The sequence below is a fragment of the Zootoca vivipara genome, chromosome 10 (assembly GCF_965207765.1).
Source record: "Zootoca vivipara chromosome 10, rZooViv2.hap1.1, whole genome shotgun sequence".
NCBI classification, from domain to species: Eukaryota; Metazoa; Chordata; class Lepidosauria; order Squamata; family Lacertidae; genus Zootoca; species Zootoca vivipara.
This window is the reverse complement of record NC_142593.1, coordinates 8,737,851-8,755,335: the sequence shown is the minus strand read 5'-3', so window position 1 is coordinate 8,755,335 and position 17,485 is coordinate 8,737,851. Positions and strand designations below refer to the sequence as shown.

General features: G+C 43.8%; 1 protein-coding gene across 1 annotated transcript in view; it reads left to right on the top strand.

Moving 5' to 3' along the window:
* The first annotated feature begins 3,052 nt into the window (after nucleotides 1-3,052).
* Nucleotides 3,053-17,485, top strand: part of LOC118076963 (cryptic protein) — a 30,811-nt gene continuing 16,378 nt past the window's right edge. Inside the window, exon 1 of the mRNA XM_035100199.3 lies at nucleotides 3,053-3,135. Coding sequence (XP_034956090.3) covers nucleotides 3,053-3,135 — 83 coding nt within the window. The remainder of the gene's footprint in view (nucleotides 3,136-17,485) is intronic.

Genomic DNA, 17,485 nt, shown 5'->3' with positions numbered 1-17,485 from the left:
CCAGGTAAGTGTGCAGCAGATTGTAGCCTAAATTCCCACAGAAAACTCTGGGCACTAAATTTTGCTAGTTTGGCAAAAATTATCGTAAGAATCAGAAATCAGGAAGACCAAAGTTTTAATAAGGAAGGGGGGAAATTATAATTTACTTTAAAAAACATTGTTAAAAACAGTTAAAATCATTAGTAGGATTGGAATAACACCTGTAGTCTAATTGTGAATTTTTGATGGAATGGAGATGTAAAAGATTTGGATTAATGTAAAAGATGCAGGAGGAAATGATTAATAATAGGACCTACAAAGGGGAAGAGAAAAGGCCAGGAGATTCTTTGGAATCTTGTTTTTTTTTTGTATGTTGGATATGTGATTGTAAAATACTAATTTGAAAAAAACAAATAATTTTATAATAAATAAATAAATTTTGCTGTTGTCTTTGTCCATGGAGTTTTCTTGGCAGGGATACTGGAGTGGCTTGCCAGTTCCTTCTCCAGGTGGATCACGTTTAGTCAAAACTCTCCACTATGACCTGTCCATCTTGGGTGGCCCTGCACGGCATAGCTCATAGCTTCTCTGAGTTATTCAAGCCCTGGTTACAGGTAGGTAGCCGTGTTGGTCTGGATCGAAGTAAAATAAAAAAATTCCTTCAGTAGCACCTTAAAGACCAACTAAGTTTTTATTTTGGTATGAGCTTTCGTGTGCATGCACACTTCTTCAGATAATTATTCAAGCCCCTTCGCCACAACAAGGCATTGATCCATGAAGGGGTTTTCCCAGTTTTCCCAGTAGTGATGTATGGAAGTGAGAGCTGGACCATAAAGAAGGCTGATCGCCAAAGAATTGATGCTTTTGAATTATGGTGCTGGAGGAGACTCTTGAGAGTCCCATGGAGTGCAAGAAGATCAAACCTATCCATTCTGAAGGAAGATCAAACCTATCCATTCTTAAGGAAATCAGCCGTGAGTGCTCACTGGAAGGACAGATCCTGAAGCTGAGGCTCCAATACTTTGGCCACCTCATGAGAAGAGAAGACTCCCTGGAAAAGACCCTGATGTTGGGAAAGATTGAGGGCACTAGGAGAAGGGGACGACAGAGGACAAGATGGTTGGACAGTGTTCTCGAAGCTACCAACATGAGTTTGACCAAACTGCGGGAGGCAGTGCAAGACAGGAGTGCCTGGCGTGCTCTGGTCCATGGGGTCACAAAGAGTCGGACACAACTAAACGACAAAATACATTTTGCTAGCTTGAGTGCCTTCACACATTCTGACAGGCTTTCAAGTGCCTTTCAAGGTAGAGGTGATATCATAGAAGTATTTAAAATTACTGTATCTGTGGCATGGAGAAATTGGAGGTATCAAAGTTTTTCTCCCTCTCTCAAAACACGAGAATTCATGAACATCTGATGATGCTTCATGATGGATAAAAGAACATACTTCTTCACACGGGAACTATGGAACTGGCAACCAAAAAGGCAGTGATGGCCACCAACTTGGGTAGCTTTCAAAGAGTGCAGTGGTACCTTGGTTCTCAAATGCCTTAGTTCTCAAACGCTTTGGTTCTCAAACTCCGAAAACCTGGAAGTAAGTGTTCCGGTTTTCAAACGTTTTTCGGAAGCTGAACATCTGATGCGGCTGTCGGCTATTGTTTCCGGGGCACCTGCACCAGATAGAACAGGGGTCCCCAAACTACGGCCCGTAGGCCAGATGCGGTCCAATTGGCCTCCCAATCCGGCCTGCGATGACCCCCGCTGCCCTCGCCCGCTCTTACGGCGTGCAGCGCGGCGGCGCACTTCCAGATCGGAAAAAACCCGCCGAAAATCGTTTGTGCGCACGCGTATGGGCCTCTCCCAACCCAGAAGAGGTCATTTCCGGTGCACTTCCGGGTCGGGGGAGGCCCATACGCATGCGCACAAACGATTTTTCCGGCCTGGAAGCGCGCCACCGCGCCAGTAAGTGTGTGCGCGCGCATGCGCATGGGTGCGCACTCCCCCGCCCTCCGGCCCGCTGCGCGCGCACTCCCCTGTCCTCTGGCCCGTTGCGCGATTGGCGCGGCGGGCACCGGCCCAAAGCCGGGTGAGTCTGGGGACCCCTGAATTAGAAGTTGTGTCTTGGTTTTTAAACATTTCGGAAGTCAAATGGACTTGATTAAGTTTGGCGCTTTTGTTGTTGCTATTTATTTTGCGCTTTTGCTTTTGAGGCTTTTTTGGATTACCATAATTTGTGTTTGTGACTGTGTGGAAACCAGTTCAGCTACTGATTGCTTGCTTGCTTGCTTGATTGTGTGATTGCGGAAATGGATAAAAGCCCCCCATCCAAACAATGACTATCAACAGTGCAGGTAAGAAAAAAAATTAATTCTGATTTTTATCATCTACAATACTGTCTTATTTATTTTATACTACAGTACATTGATTACTGCTTCTGTTTTATGGATCAATGGTCTCATTAGATAGTAAAATTCACATTAAATTGTTGTTTTAGGGGTTGTTTTTTAAAAGTCTGGAATGGATTAATCCGTTTTGCATTACTTTCTATGGGAAAACACGCCTTGGTTTTGGAAGGCTTTTGTTTTGGAACGGACTTCCGGAACGGATTAAGTTTGAGAACCAAGGCACCACTGCACTGGATAAATTCATGGAGGATAGGTCTATCAATGGCTACTAACCATTACGGCTGTGCTCTGTCTCCATGGCCGGATTCAGTAATGCTGCTGAAGACCACTTGTTCTTGTGCTTGTGCATCTGGTTGGCCCCTGTGAGAACAGGACTGGATGAGTCCTTGGCCTGATTTACCAGGCTCTTCTTATGTTTTTAGGCAGGGGTCCCCAACCTGCGCCCCATGGGCCAGAAGCGGCTCATGAAGGCCGTTTAACCAGCCCATGAGCTGCCCCAGAACCGAGCCGCTCACTCATCGAGTCCGCTAAACCGGCATAGCGCAGCGTGGGAACTATTCCGCAGCTCCGGAAATCGCTTCTGTGCATGCTTCTGTGCATGCTTCTATGCAGGCGCGGTTTTTGGCATCTGGGCATGCGCAGAAGTGATTTCCAGCAGCGAGGACATGCGCAGACACGATTTCCGGCGCCGTGCTACGCTGGTCCAGCCCATGGAGGATCTCTGCGGGAGTGATCCGGCCCATGCCCGGTAAGCCTTGCCAACCCCCTCTTCTTAGGTAATATATCTGAAGAAGGTATTTAGTCTATGGGTTTATACTCACCAAAATCAAGCCTGCTTTCACAATAAGCAAGCCAATCCTTGCAGTGAACGAGTTCACACAAGCATATTCACCACCTCATTTCAAAACCAGGTGCTTCCTCGCATGTGTTAAACAGCTACCACGAATCAGACAACATGGAATTTGTTATCACCTGGCATAACCTCCAATAAAATGCCTTTTTAATAGAGGTGGGTCAGACGGGAAGCAAAGTTATGAAGCACTGAACTCTTTGGTAATGTATGTGCATATGGGTGTCAGCCCCCTCCCCCCCCAAAAGGGGGGGTAAAAGAGGAGAGGTTTTAAAATGTGGTTTGGGGGGGTTATTGGGCTGTTGTTTTCATTTTGATTATGTCTTTTGTGGTTTTATATTTTGATTTTATTCTGTAAACTGCCCTGAGACCTCCGGGTATAGGGTGGAATAATAATAATAATAATAATAATAATAATAATAATAATAATAATAGGAAGTGAATCAATTTGCTAAAGGCTGTGTGTGTTGTCATGTCACTAGAGGGCTTGCCATATCAATAACAAGATCTAAATGAGAGCCCTCCATTAAATATATTGCTTTTTGGTCTGTCACACAAATATTACAATAAAGAAAGGGAGAGAGGGAGATGTGCATAGTAATTACAAAAGGTAATTACAGTTGGAGGCACTCCATCATATGCGATGACAAATTACAGGAAAGAACAGAGAAACCCTCCACAAAGAACTAATGACTTCTGTCTGTGGCTTACACAGAGATGAAACAATAACTTTAAAATAATTAACCAGAGAGTAGGTAATGATGGCAAAAAAAGAGGCCAGTTTACATGGCACTAAGTGCCTAATTTGTTGCAGTGAGTTGTCCCATTAGGGCTGGCATCAATCACTGTGATCTGTAAATGAGGTTTTAATACTTCCAACCACAACTGGGAAAAGTTTGGGGCATTCACAGGTGCCCTGCAAAATTAATACACTCCCGGGGAACTTCAGAAGCCGTTCATTCTTACCTGGGCTTGTCCATTCAGGGTGTTAACATATTCATAACAGCTCTCCTCAACCCAAGAGTGGACCTTTGTCAAAAGGATCATCTAAAATGTATTTGTCTCTCTTTTCCTTGCCCCAGTCCAAACCTCTAGCAGAAGACTCCGTTTCATTTCTGCCTCTACTAGCTCAGTTGGGGGGGGAGAGGCTTTCAATATGCAGGCAGCATTCCGTGCAGACGGAACGTAATTCTCCATAGGCTGCTTTAAGTAGGGCGGCATCCAACCAGCAGGTCCTATCCAGTTGTGCCGTGGGACTTCATCAGATCCAGAGAGTTGGGGGAACCCCTAAAACAGACTTAGGGGGTCACAGAGCAAGGGGAGAAAGAGAGGAATGTTCCATTGCTTTTTACAGAAATCCTTCCACTAATGGAACATTAATCGGATGTTCCATTAGTACATCGGATACAAACCTTGGAATTTTATTTTATTTTTTAAAAATGTTTTGTATTTCTGCACCTGAGCATATGAATACGCTCATTCTGCCCGGACACTGAGGTCCAGCACCGAGGGCCTTCTGGCGGTTCCCTCGTTGCGAGAAGCCAAGTTGCAGGGAACTAGGCAAAGGGCCTTCTCGGTGGTGGCGCCTGCCCTGTGGAACGCCCTCCCAACAGATGTCAAAGAGGAAAACAACTACCAGACTTTTAGAAGACATCTGAAGGCAGCCCTGTTCAGGGAGGCTTTTAATGTTTAATAGATTACTGTGTTTTATTTTTCTGTTGGAAGCCGCCCAGAGTGGCTGGGGAAACCCAGCCAGATGGGCGGGGTATAAATAATAAATTATTATTATTATTATTATTATTATTATTATTATTATTATTATTATTATACCCTGCTCTCGCGCATTGGCTGCTGCTATTTTGGCAACATAAGAATAGCACTCCGAGAACAGAGTTCACTATCAGCTCTTTACTTTACTTTTTTTATAAAAAAAATGTATTTTTTGCAGTGTTCATTACATTATATTCAATGGAAAAAGGAATCACATGGAGAGAGTCTCCTCAATTTTACTTAGCTGGAGTGGCTTCTACAGAGCGTGCCATAAATATTACTGTTCACTTATCAGGTCGAACGCTGATTTCAGGTCAACTCCACTCAAACACAGCACAGTAAGACTGTAGAAAAGAGAAATAAAAAGTGAGGGTAAGAGAAAACTTAACACAGGATGAAGCAGAGCTACGTTTGCAAATTTTTAGCTATTGGTTCCAGAGGACTAGTGCCTTTAACACTTGAATGTCAGGCAAAAAAAAAAAATATTAACAAGAGAATGCAGATGCTGTGAAAATGACATTTTTTGAATTCATACCAATCATGTTACAACTAAGGCTGCAAGGAACTCAGGAAATGGTGGTATCCCTGCAAATATATCTCTGGGTTATTCCTGCCAAATTTCTTGGGCTTGAATGAATGTAGAAGACAGAAGGATTTGTAAGAAAGTTTCAGCCCTGGGGAAACTGAAGCTTTTCAGATGCAAAATCTCTTTGAACTAAGGTTTGGCAGCACCACAATTGGGTCCCATCCTTTTGTCATTGACTTTGAAAGGGTTAACAAAGCTCCAGTACTCAGGATATTTCTGCAAAGGAGCTCATAACAGCTATTGCCACTTCCTCAGTGACTCCTCACTGACAGCTTCACACTTAGCATTGCTTTCAAATGGTCTGTAATGCTGCCAGCTCAAGTTAACACCGAAAAGAGAGGCAGATGTAAGGAAAACCAGCACACAGAAGCTTACATCTTGGGGTGGGGAGGGAGGATTTTGTTGCCTTCTGTAAGAAATAAGGCCAAAAAAAACCAAGGCAAAGAAACAAAAAGGCACCGCAGAATCCATGTTTCTGCCCAAAGCAAAGTTTGCACAAGCAACTGTTTGTATCTCTCTAAACTCTCTACTGAGGGACCCAGGTGGTGCTGTGGTTAAACCACTGAGCCTAGGGCTTGCTGATCAGAAGGTCAGCGGTTCGAATCCCTGTGACGGGGTGAGCTCCCGTTGCTTGGTCCCAGCTCCTGCCAACCTAGCAGTTCGAAAGCACATCAAAATGCAAGTAGATAAATAGGAACCGCTACAGCGGGAAGGTAAACGGCGTTTCCATGTGCTGCTCTGGTTTGCCAGAAGCGGCTTTGTCATGCTGGCCACATGACCTGGAAGCTATACGCCGGCTCCCTCGGCCAATAATGCGAGATGAGCGCGCAACCTAAACTCTCTACTGAGTTAGCTTGCAAGCAATGCTCACATCCGAGCACAAAACAAAATGATACTGGGAAGATTCCCATCCCCAGACAGCCACAGTAATGACTTCAGATCTTTGTCACTGCTGGGAAATTAGTTCAAAATTCAATTATTCTCCTTCTGAAAGGTTAGAGGATACCGTGGTTTAAAAAAAAAAAGGTAAAGGACCCCTGGACAGTTAAGTGCAGTCAAAGGCAACTATGGGGTTGCGACACTCATCCCCCTTTCAGGCCGAGGGAGCCAGCGTTTGTCTGCAGACAGCTTTCCGGGTCATGTGGCCAGCATGACTAAACCGGTTCTGGTGCAACAGAACACCGTGATGGAAGCCAGAGGGCATGGAAGCGCCATTTTCCTTCCAGCCACAGCAGTACCGATTTATCTGCTTGCACTGGTGTGCTTTCAAACTGCTAGGTTGGCAAGAGCTGGGGCAGAGCAACAGGAGCTCACTCTGGCTATCTTTGGGATGCTCTGGTTATCTCCCGCTTGGACTACTGCAATGCGCTGTACGTGGGGCTACCTTTGAAGGTGACCTGGAAACTACAACTAATCCAGAATGCGGCAGCTAGACTGGTGACTGGGAGTGGCCGCCGAGACCACATAACACTGGTCTTGAAAGACCTGCATTGGCTCCAGTACATTTCCAAGCACAATTCAAAGTGTTGGTGCTGACCTTTAAAGCCCCAAACAGCCTTGGCCCTGTATACCTGAAGGAGGGTCTCCACTCCCATCGTTCTGCCCGGACACTGAGGTTCCCCTCACTGCAAGAAGCAAAGTTACAGGGAACCAGGCAGAGGGCCTTCTCAGTAGTGGTGCCTGCCCTGTGGAACACCCTCCCATCAGATGTCAAGGAAATAAGCAACTATCCTACTTTTAAAAGACATCTGAAGGCAGCCCTGTTTAGGGATGTTTTTAATGTTTGATGTTTTATTGTATTTTTAATCTTTTGTTGGAAGCCGCACAGAGTGGCTGGGGAAACCCAGCCAGATGGGCGGGGTATAAATAATAAATTGTCGTCGTCATCATCATCATCATCATCATCATTATTTTTACTCAGTTGCGGGGATTTGAACTGCTGACCTTCTGATCGGCAAGTCTAAGAGGCTCAGTGGTTTAGACCACAGCACTACCCGTGTCCCCTAGAGGATACTGTACAATGGACATGAAATCATAGCTGCCAAGTTATCCCTTTTTTTAAGGGATTTTCCCTTATGCTGAATAGGCTTCCTCGTGAGAAAAGGGAAAACTTGGCAGCTATGATGAAATGGCAGAAGCAGTTGTGTTCCATCAAGAATAAGACTCCTTGCAATGTTTTGATAAGAGAAATGCAAAAACAGCTGCAACACTTCCTATTGTCTGTCTGGATCCGATTCTCAAGTGCCTGTGTAATTGTTTACAGCAGATCAAATGCCTTATTAATACCGTAATTGTCAAATTTCCGGCAAGCCTAGGGAGAAGGTGTATATAAGCATTCCAAATAAATAGGATTGTATCCAGTTTTAGTTATACTCAGAGTAGACTCATTGACATTAATGGCCACAACAAACCCAAAGTCCATTAAGTTTTGTGTGTTCCTTCCCAGCATTGGATACAGCCCACAATAAATATATTTCTCATCATCAGAAATCCCACATACTGCTATCCTTCCTGCCGGGGACAGGCTGTTGTTGGAGATACATCAGTGACTTTTTTTATTGTAGGCAGGAAAAATGGAAAGCGGTTACAGATAACAAGAAGAAGTGATCATCCGCTTTGGTTCATCAAAGTGAAGACCATTCATCAGGATGATGGGGGACAGCAGGGGGAGGCCCCAGAGATTGTTAAGCCCTTAAACTATGATGCACAGTTGAGGAATACAGGCAGCCAATGGAATAAAAGAACAGTGTGTGGTTTTGAAAGAGAGAAAAAGATACAATTGGCTCAGAGCTTTGAAAGATTACTCCGCTAATCTTAATTCTCCATCCTTCTGTTTCATGAGTGAGTCAGCAAATTGTCAACCCCGCCAAGTGACACACTTGCTTACATTCTAAAGGGTTGTGTTTCATTATTTCTAAAATCCCACGTTGTGATTTTCGGATCATAGCAGAGCCTCCTGACAAAGCTCCTCCAATAGTAATTGAACTTTTCCCTCGATGGCTCAGAAGATGGGCTGATCCTCTTATGTCCTCAGCTATAGTTCTTAAGTGGAAGAGCCTGCTGTGCACAGCTGGAACTGGTGCCAAACTTACAGCCTCTCCAAGAAGAAAGTGTGTTTGACAAGCTGCATAAGTTTCTTCCATATGTTTAAGTTAGGCTTTGTGGGTTGTTGTTTTTTTTACAAAATCCATTGCCCTGGGGGACGCCATGTTTTTGTTGTTAGCGGATGACATCCTGGGGAGATCTTTTTCAGCCATAGGCTCAAAGAAGGTTTAATTGGCAACTCAATTTTTTGTTGATAAATACCTAACAACAACTTTTTTCTCTCAATATTACTAGTCCTTCATCCTAAATTCCCAGGGTGGGTTGCAACAATTTAAAATACATTTAAAAAAACAGTTTAAAACAAATTCAAAATCAATATCATTTTACTAATAAAATTTCCTTTTTATGGATATTTATTGTGAGATGTGTCTGATTTATCCACTGTAATATAAGAAGCCCACTCCTCTTTTAAGAGTACTTTTTCCCCAGTGTGAAGATATAAAGCAGGCATAGGCAAACTCAACCCTCCAGATGTTTTGGGAATACAACTCCCATCATCCCTGACCACTGGTCCTGTAAGCTAGGGATGATGGGAGTTGTAGTCCCAAAACATATGTTTGCCTATGCCTGAATTAAATAAATAAATACAGTGGTGGAAGGCTGGTATAGCCAACGGTGAGAAAAACTAAAATTCTAAGTTACTTTTATTGTTTTCATTGCATGTATATCTCCTCCAAGGAGCTCAATTTTAGCCTGACAACAACCCTGCGAGGTAGGTTAGGCTGAGAGGCTGCGACTGGCCCAAGGTCACCCAAGTGAGTTTTGTGGCTGAAGTGGGGATTTGAACCCTGGGCACCTGGTCCAACACATTCGTCTGCCATACAGACAAAGAGCCAATATTGGGGTAGGGGGAGACAGCTGTCAAAACCTGCAAACTGAGAGATTTTTTTTTCTAAATGGCTGCATCTGATCCTTCGAATTCGACTGCCGAGCAGACATACACCCCCCCTCATCATCCTCTCTGTCTATATACCCTGCTCTTTCTTGAGAAAATAGCATGTTAAAATTGTCTCCTTAGAACTCCCATGCTCACTGCCTTAAACTGCCTTTTGCGTGCCAGCGTAAAATGATTTGACCTACTCTTGGAAGCCATTGATTATCTGTCAGGGCCAGGATCTTCTCAGCAGTAGCTGTTGCATGAAACATTTCTATTACTAACTGGGAACATGAGGGAGTGGGGTTCATCATGGCTCTGTCCCGATAGAGGGCAAGACAGACACGTACATCAGATCATGAATGTTCTGAGGCTGAGGGGAACTGCTGGGCACCCACTGCAGAATGATCAAGGGGACGAGGCAGCTCTCCGGTGAGAAAAGGTTGCGACATTTGGGGCTTCTTAAATTAGAGAAAAGGTGAATAAGAGGGGACGTGACAGAGGTGTATAAAATTATGCACGGGGTTTTTCTACCTTTTATAATGCTGGAGCTCGTGGACATCCAAGGAAACTGAATGTTGGAAGATTCAGGACAAAATAAAGTACAGTGGTACCTCAGTTTTTGAACGTAATCCGTTTCGGAAGACAGTTCGAGTTATGAAATGTTCAATAGCCGAGGCGACAGCTAGGCCTCAGGATCTTGCTGTCAGGAGTTTGTGCAGGAGCCGGGTCCTGGGACCAGCAGGGCTTTGCAGGACTTGGATCCTCTTCGGCTTGTTCCGGGGAGGCAGGGCACAGCCACACAGGTGAGGCCACTTGGTATTCGCTGCACTTGGTGCATACCTGCCAAGTTGCTGTCAGAGAAATAAGGGACCGGGCCGGAAATAGCAGACCAGAAGTAGCGCTGCCGCCATTTTGGAACTGGGCGGAGGATGCTCAGAAGTGACTTTTGATGCTGCTTTGCCCAGTTCCAAAATGGCCGTCGCGCCAGAATAAACCGGGGGAAAACAAAAAAAATCCATTTTTTCAGCTAGGAACAGCTGGGAAAACGGGGATTTCCCGGGGAAAACGGGAGACTTGGCAGCTATGACCTGGTGGCAAGAGCCAGCAGGGGATATAAGGCCAGCATTTCCCCTTAGCTCTTTGCCACAGCAATGCACTCTCTGCCTCGCTGTGTGCCTCCTTACCTTTTGACCGTGACTTCGTGCCTTGACCCTTGGACTGTGACTTTGTGCTTAGACCCTCGGACTGTGACTCTGTGCTTCGACCTTTGGACTGTGACTTCTTCCCTTGTGCTTCTTGACCCTTGAACCTCTGCTCTTCGGACGTTTGTGCCTACCATCTTGCCCCCGGTCCCGACGCTCCTTGCTGGGACTTCGCTCGTAAACAGCTTGGACCATGACACTTGCACTCAGCAGACGCTGCATGGCGTGTTTGACTTCCAAGGCTTCTTTGAAAACCAAAGCATTTACTACCGGGTTTACAGCATTCGAAAACCCAAATGTTCGTCAACAGAGACGTTCAAAAACCGAGGTACCACTGTACTTCACAGAGTTCAGCTATGGGACGGGCTCCCACAAGAGGCAGCAATGACCACCAACTTGGATGACTCTACAAAAGGATTAGGCAAATTCATGGTGCATAAGCCTGTCAATGGCTATTAGTCATTATGGCTATATTGTTACTTCATTATCAGAGGCAAAATGTCACTAAATGCCAGTTGCTGGGAATCCCAGGTGGGCAGAGAGCTGTTGCCATCAGGTCCTCTTGCCGTGTTGTGGACCCTGTGGCCCTCCAGATGTTATTAGACTCAACTCTAACCTACCCGGAACCTGAGATCATCTTCTGAGGCCCTCCTTTGTGTGCCTCCCCCTCGAGGCACAAGAACGGGGCCTTCTCTGCAGTGGCTCCCCATTTGTGGAATGCTCTCCCTGAGGAAGTTCACTTTGCACCTTCATTATATACCTTTAGGCGCCAGGCAAAAATGTTCCTTTTTAACCGGGCCTTTGGTTGACCTGATTGACATCCTATGCCCTTTTAAAATGTGGGGTTGGGGGGGGGGGTGTATTGGACTGCTGTTTTTATTTTGATTAAAATGTGGCTCTTTTGGGGGGGTGTTATTGGGTTATTTTGATTGTATATATTGTGGTCTTTTCTGTGAGACCTCCAGGCATAAGGTGGTACAATATATAAATTCAACGAATAACTAAAAGAAACTCCCATCTGTTCCAGCCAGCATTGTCTATGGTTCAGGGACAAGGAGAGATGTAGTCCAACACCATCTGGAAGGCTACAGGTCAGTGATAGAACAGCCAGGAAAATGAAATGGTCCTACACACCGCTGTATAGATGAATGGAGAGGCCTTACTTTGCATATAGTGGCCCATTAAAGGTAAAGGGACCCCTGACCATTAGGTCCAGTCGTGACCGACTCTGGGGTTGCGCGCTCATCTCACATTATTGGCCGAGGGAGCCGGTGTATAGCTTCCAGGTCATGTGGCCAGCATGACAAAGCCGCTTCTGGCAAAGCAGAGCAGCACACGGAAACGCTGTTTACCTTCCCGCTGTAGCGGTTCCTATTTATCTACTTGCATTTTGACGTGCTTTCGAACTGCTAGGTTGGCAGGAGCTGGGACCAAGCAACGGGAGCTCACCCCGTCGCAGGGATTCGAACCGCCGACCTTCTGATCAGCAAGCCCTAGGCTCAGTGGTTTAACCCACAGCGCCACCTGGGTCCCTTACTAACCAAGTGTTACTACAGCCTTGTGAAGTGGCCTGTGAGAATATAAATCGAGAGGGATTTTGTAGAGAAGGGTGTCGTAAGTTCATAGCAACGGTCATAAATTCATATAAACCATTCATGCTGGATTCTCCTACCCTGCACAGAAAAAAATAAGGGCATTTTCATTTTTATGTGGGGGGGGAAGTGACTGGAAAAAATTAATTATAGGTAATGAAGGGTTTTTAAAAACAAAAAATCCATGTAAGAAAAGCAATTTTACTGTAACAACAGAAATTACATTTCAAACCCAGAAGCCTGCTGAGAAACAGATTAGATTCCCATTTCATAGCTTAAGGTCTAAAAAAAATTATCATTCCCTTCCTTGTCTCCCATGACAACTTTCCACTTCTGCTGTTTGTCCTTATTGTGTCTTTCTTTTAACTTCAGAAGCATGTTCAAAGCCGTTTTATTTTTCAGAATGGAATTTCAGCCAAGAGATCCCAAGGAACCTGAACAGTTCACTAAGTCACATTATTTGTTTTCTGTTTCTGCTCCTCTTCCATCTCAGCATTTGCAATGGAAACATAGCTCCTCGCTTTACTATGGTAATTGGATGGTGGAGAAATGTGGCCTTGTTCTAAAAGCTTATGGGTCATCATCAGGTGCTTCAAGTTGGCAACGTGGAGGGGGAGAGGAAAAAGGTTTACACACAGCTATATAGGGTTAAGTAGTCTCTCTATATGCACCATGGGCTTGTTAAAAGTTAATAGCATTTATAAAAACCAAGAGAAAGGGGGAAAGACATGTGTGTTATGACCTCGGCAGGGAAAGCGGACAGGTGCAAGATCCGAAACGCTTTTTAGTGCAACATCATTTTCTCAGCAGAACATGGGCAAAATTATTACAGACACCAAATTTAAACAGTTGCACCTTCTTGGTGAAAGCAATTTTCTACATTTAGTATATTTATTGGACATATCTGTACAGTATATACATGTGGACTTTTAAAAGAAAGGAGAAAGAGAATCCTCTCCATGGGTTTGAAATTTTGGGTTGTATCCTGGGCTAGTCCTATCCAAAGTAGACCTGTTGGAATTAATGAACCTAAGTTACTTGTGTCCATTAATTTCAATGGGTCTACTTTGATTAAGACAAGCATTGGATAAAGCTCCCAGATTCCTTTTTTGTTTTGGCACCACTGCCAGCATCTATTTTGGCATTAAGCGGTCTGTAAATATACAGTGGACCCTCGGGTTACATTACCTTCAGGTAACGTAACTTTTGAGTTGCGAACACGGCCACCCTGGAAGTGTATACTTCTGGGTTTCGCCACATGTGCATGTGCAGAAGCACTCTGCGTGCCGCACGCATGCGCAGAAGTGGCCCTCATGTTGCGGACTTTTCGTGGTATGTAAGGACTCCCTGAACGAATTAAGTTTGTATCCGGAGGGTTCACTGTATAGAGATATACAGTGGTACCTCGGTTTATGAACACAATTGGTTCCGGAAGTCTGTTCATAAACTGAAGCGTTCATAAACTGAAGCGAACTTTCCCATTGAAAGTAATGGAAAGTGGATTAATCCGTTCCAGACGGTCCGCGGAGTAACCGTTCATAAACTGAAGCGAACTTTTCCATTGAAAGTAATGGAAAGTGGATTAATCCGTTCCAGACGGGTCCGCGAAGTACTTAAACTGAAGCGTTCATAAACTGAAACGGGTGTAATTGGTTCCAGAAGTCTGTTCATAAACTGAAGCGTTCATAAACTGAAGCGAACTTTCCCATTAAAAGTAATGGAAAGTGAATTAATCCGTTCCAGATGGGTCCGCGGTGTTCATAAACCGAAAATTCATAAACCGAGGTGTTCATAAACCGAGGTTCCACTGTAATGTGGATTAGTAGTTCAGAGGAACCTGGGCCATTAAGAATAAGAATCTATACACAGATTAAGTTTAACAGATGTAGAGTTTAATGTTCTAGTTACTTCCTTTCTTGCATCTATATGAAAGCAGATTCCTAACACACCCCTTAAAACGTCCTTCTAGTCAAGTACAGATCCTGGGATGGAATTGCCTGCAATTAATCCAGGGCATTCTGAAATACTGGCTTGGATCAAGAAATGGACCTGTCACAATCATCACAGGGGCATTTCTGTAATATTGTTCTCAGGCACAGATACTAAACTAGAGTACAGAATGCTGGTCTAGCCCTGCCGTTTTGCCTCTGAAGGCAGGGCCAGGGGCAGGAGGAGACCTTGGGGAAGATGTCCTCCTCCCGGCACCACAGCTAGGATGCAAGAGCATTTATTCTGTGAACGGCCTTGTGCTCTTTTGATGAAGGGTGGTATATAAATTTAATTAATTAATAAGAATAAGAGGTCAGTGTCTATTTGGGTTTTTGACAGCATTTTGTTCCCTTACTCAGCCTACTGAGATTTAAGTGTAAGTGTTTATGTTAATTAGCTGGATAAGTTAGTGTTTGTTGTTTTCTTACCTTCTGAGCCGTTTTAATCTGTGTAAGTATTGGCGTTTTTCTCTCTTGTAGAGTTTTCTTTTAGTAAAGTCTATGTATGATTTTATGAAAGAAAGAAAAAGAAAAAGAATAATACATCTTAATTTTTTTAAAAAAAACTCTAGGCAGTGCACAACATAAAACAGCAAACAACACCATTAAAACAGAGATACAACATAAAGCCACCAAAACAGAAATATAAAAGCATTTAAAAGGGGGGGAAAGGGGAATTCATACAGATAAAGACAGGGCCTGATCTTATTGGTCAAGAAAAGACTGGGCAAACAGAGATTTATTTAAAAGACACCTGAAGCAAATGTATGGCAGATGGAAGGGCATCCCATAGCACAGAAACAACAGCAGAATATACCCCTTTTGGGGTCACTGTCATTGGATGTTGTGTAGGGTGCAGATTTATGAACAGAATTTCCCTAGGTGTTCTAAATGATCTTACAGGGACCAACACTACCTCAAAGGTTTGTTGTTAGGCTTAAAACATACTCTGAGAAACCAAAAACAAATCCTGAATGGTACCAAAAACAAATCCTGAATGGCGAACTGATTTGCATGCAGCACGAAGTCAAACTCTGGGACAAGGTTAAAAGTATAAGAAACTCTCCATGGAAGACCTAGGCCTTTTTAACACCTCACGTTCCCTAGTTTTTGGTTTTTAGAATAACATACAGAATAACACACATACGTTCTGTTAAAACATATAAGAACCTACTAGGGAATTAAACAAAACCTGTTTGTTTAGGCTAGCTTTGCTATTATGGACTTTAGGCATAATAACTCATTGATGGTAGTGGTGCGGGTATCATTTTAGAAAAGACGATATATTTACATGAAATTGAAAATACAAACCTGGATCCTTAATCAAATGTTTGAAAACGTGTTTGTGTTTCTTAATTTGCGAGCTACAAAAGCCCTTTGTGTTCCAGCACGCTAAACTCTTCAAAGCTAGATGGGATATTGTCTTAACTCTGACGGGTTTTAAACATTCCCTGCCATCATTTAAGTGTAAACACAATTAAAAGCTTGCTACTTTAGCCAAATACCCCCAAACAAATACCTAAGACAGTACTGATCACTTTCTCTTAAATGTGTGTTAGCGTCTCCCAGCGCCTACAACCTGAAAAAGGAAAAGCAATTTCAAGAGATAATTCCCAAGTTAAGCTTAACATGTTATTCAATAGCTTTCCCTAAGAACTTGATTCTATCTGTATAGATCCTTGTAAAGTCCTTTTGTTGCTCTTGTGTACATCAGTGCTAATCTTGTTTTCAAGTTTACAACATTCAGGCATACTGAAGAGACTTAAATCTGACAGAGAGACAACTCTCTTCATCTGCAGCCTTGGGCCTGATTTAACTGCAGTGCTATATAAACCAGAGCTAAATTCTGCCATCCTGGCTTTGTGTTACCTTTCTTGCCCCCAAGACACAACTGGGGAAACTTGGCATTCTCCGGCTCAATTTCAGCAATTGAAACACTTGTGAAACCCTTCAGTCAATTGATATACAAAGTTGGCGGCTTTCATTTGCAAAAGATCAAATCCGAAACACTGAGGAAGCAGATTTTGAAGATCTCAACTTGAAACATTTCAGGAAAATGCCTAGAGATTTTAGAAGCTATTACAGGAGCAGCTGAATCTGATAGCTTTGCTCAGGAGCTTCTCATCCTAATGCCAAATAGCAGGGACTGGAGGACAAAAACAGATTGGACAGTGAGCTGACCCATTTCTTAATATGAGGATCTGACCCAGTGCTCAAATGAGACCAAAGCATGAACCTTTTGTGGTCTTCTAAAACAGTAGCTTGTCTTGTCAAGGAGTAAGACAAGGCTGTATATTGGCTGTATATTGTCAAGGAGTACGATAAGGCTGTATATTGTCTCCCTGCTTATTTAACTTATATGCAGAATTCATCGTGCGAAAGGCTGGACTAGATAAATCCCAAGCCAGAATTAAGATTGCCGTAAGAAATATCAACAACCTTAGATATGCAGATGACACAACCTTGATGGCAGAAAGTGAGGAGGAATTAAAGAACCTTTTAATGAGGGTGAAAGAGGAGAGCGCAAAATATGGTCTGAAGCTCAACATCAAAAAAACTAAGATCATGGCCACTGGTCCCATCACCTCCTGGCAAATAGAAGGGGAAGAAATGGAGGCAGTGAGAGATTTTACTTTCTTGGGCTCCTTGATCACTGCAGATGGTGACAGCAGTCACGGAATTAAAAGACGCCTGCTTCTTGGGAGAAAAGCAATGACAAACCTAGACAGCATCTTAAAAAGCAGAGACATCACCTTGCCGACAAAGGTCCGTATAGTTAAAGCTATGGTTTTCCCAGTAGTGATGTATGGAAGTGAGAGCTGGACCATCAAGAAGGCTGATGAGCCCTGAGTGCTCACTGGAAGGACAGATCGTGAAGCTGAGGCTCCAATACTTTGGCCACCTCATGAGAAGAGAAGAATCCTTGGAAAAGACCCTGATGTTGGGAAAGATTGAGGGCACTAGGAGAAGGGGACGACAGAGGACGAGATGGTTGGACAGTGTTCTTGAAGCTACGAACATGAGTTTGACCAAACTGCGGGAGGCAGTGCAAGACAGGAATGCCTGGCATGCTATGATCCATGGGGTCACGAAGAGTCGGACACAACTAAACAACAACAAAAACAGTA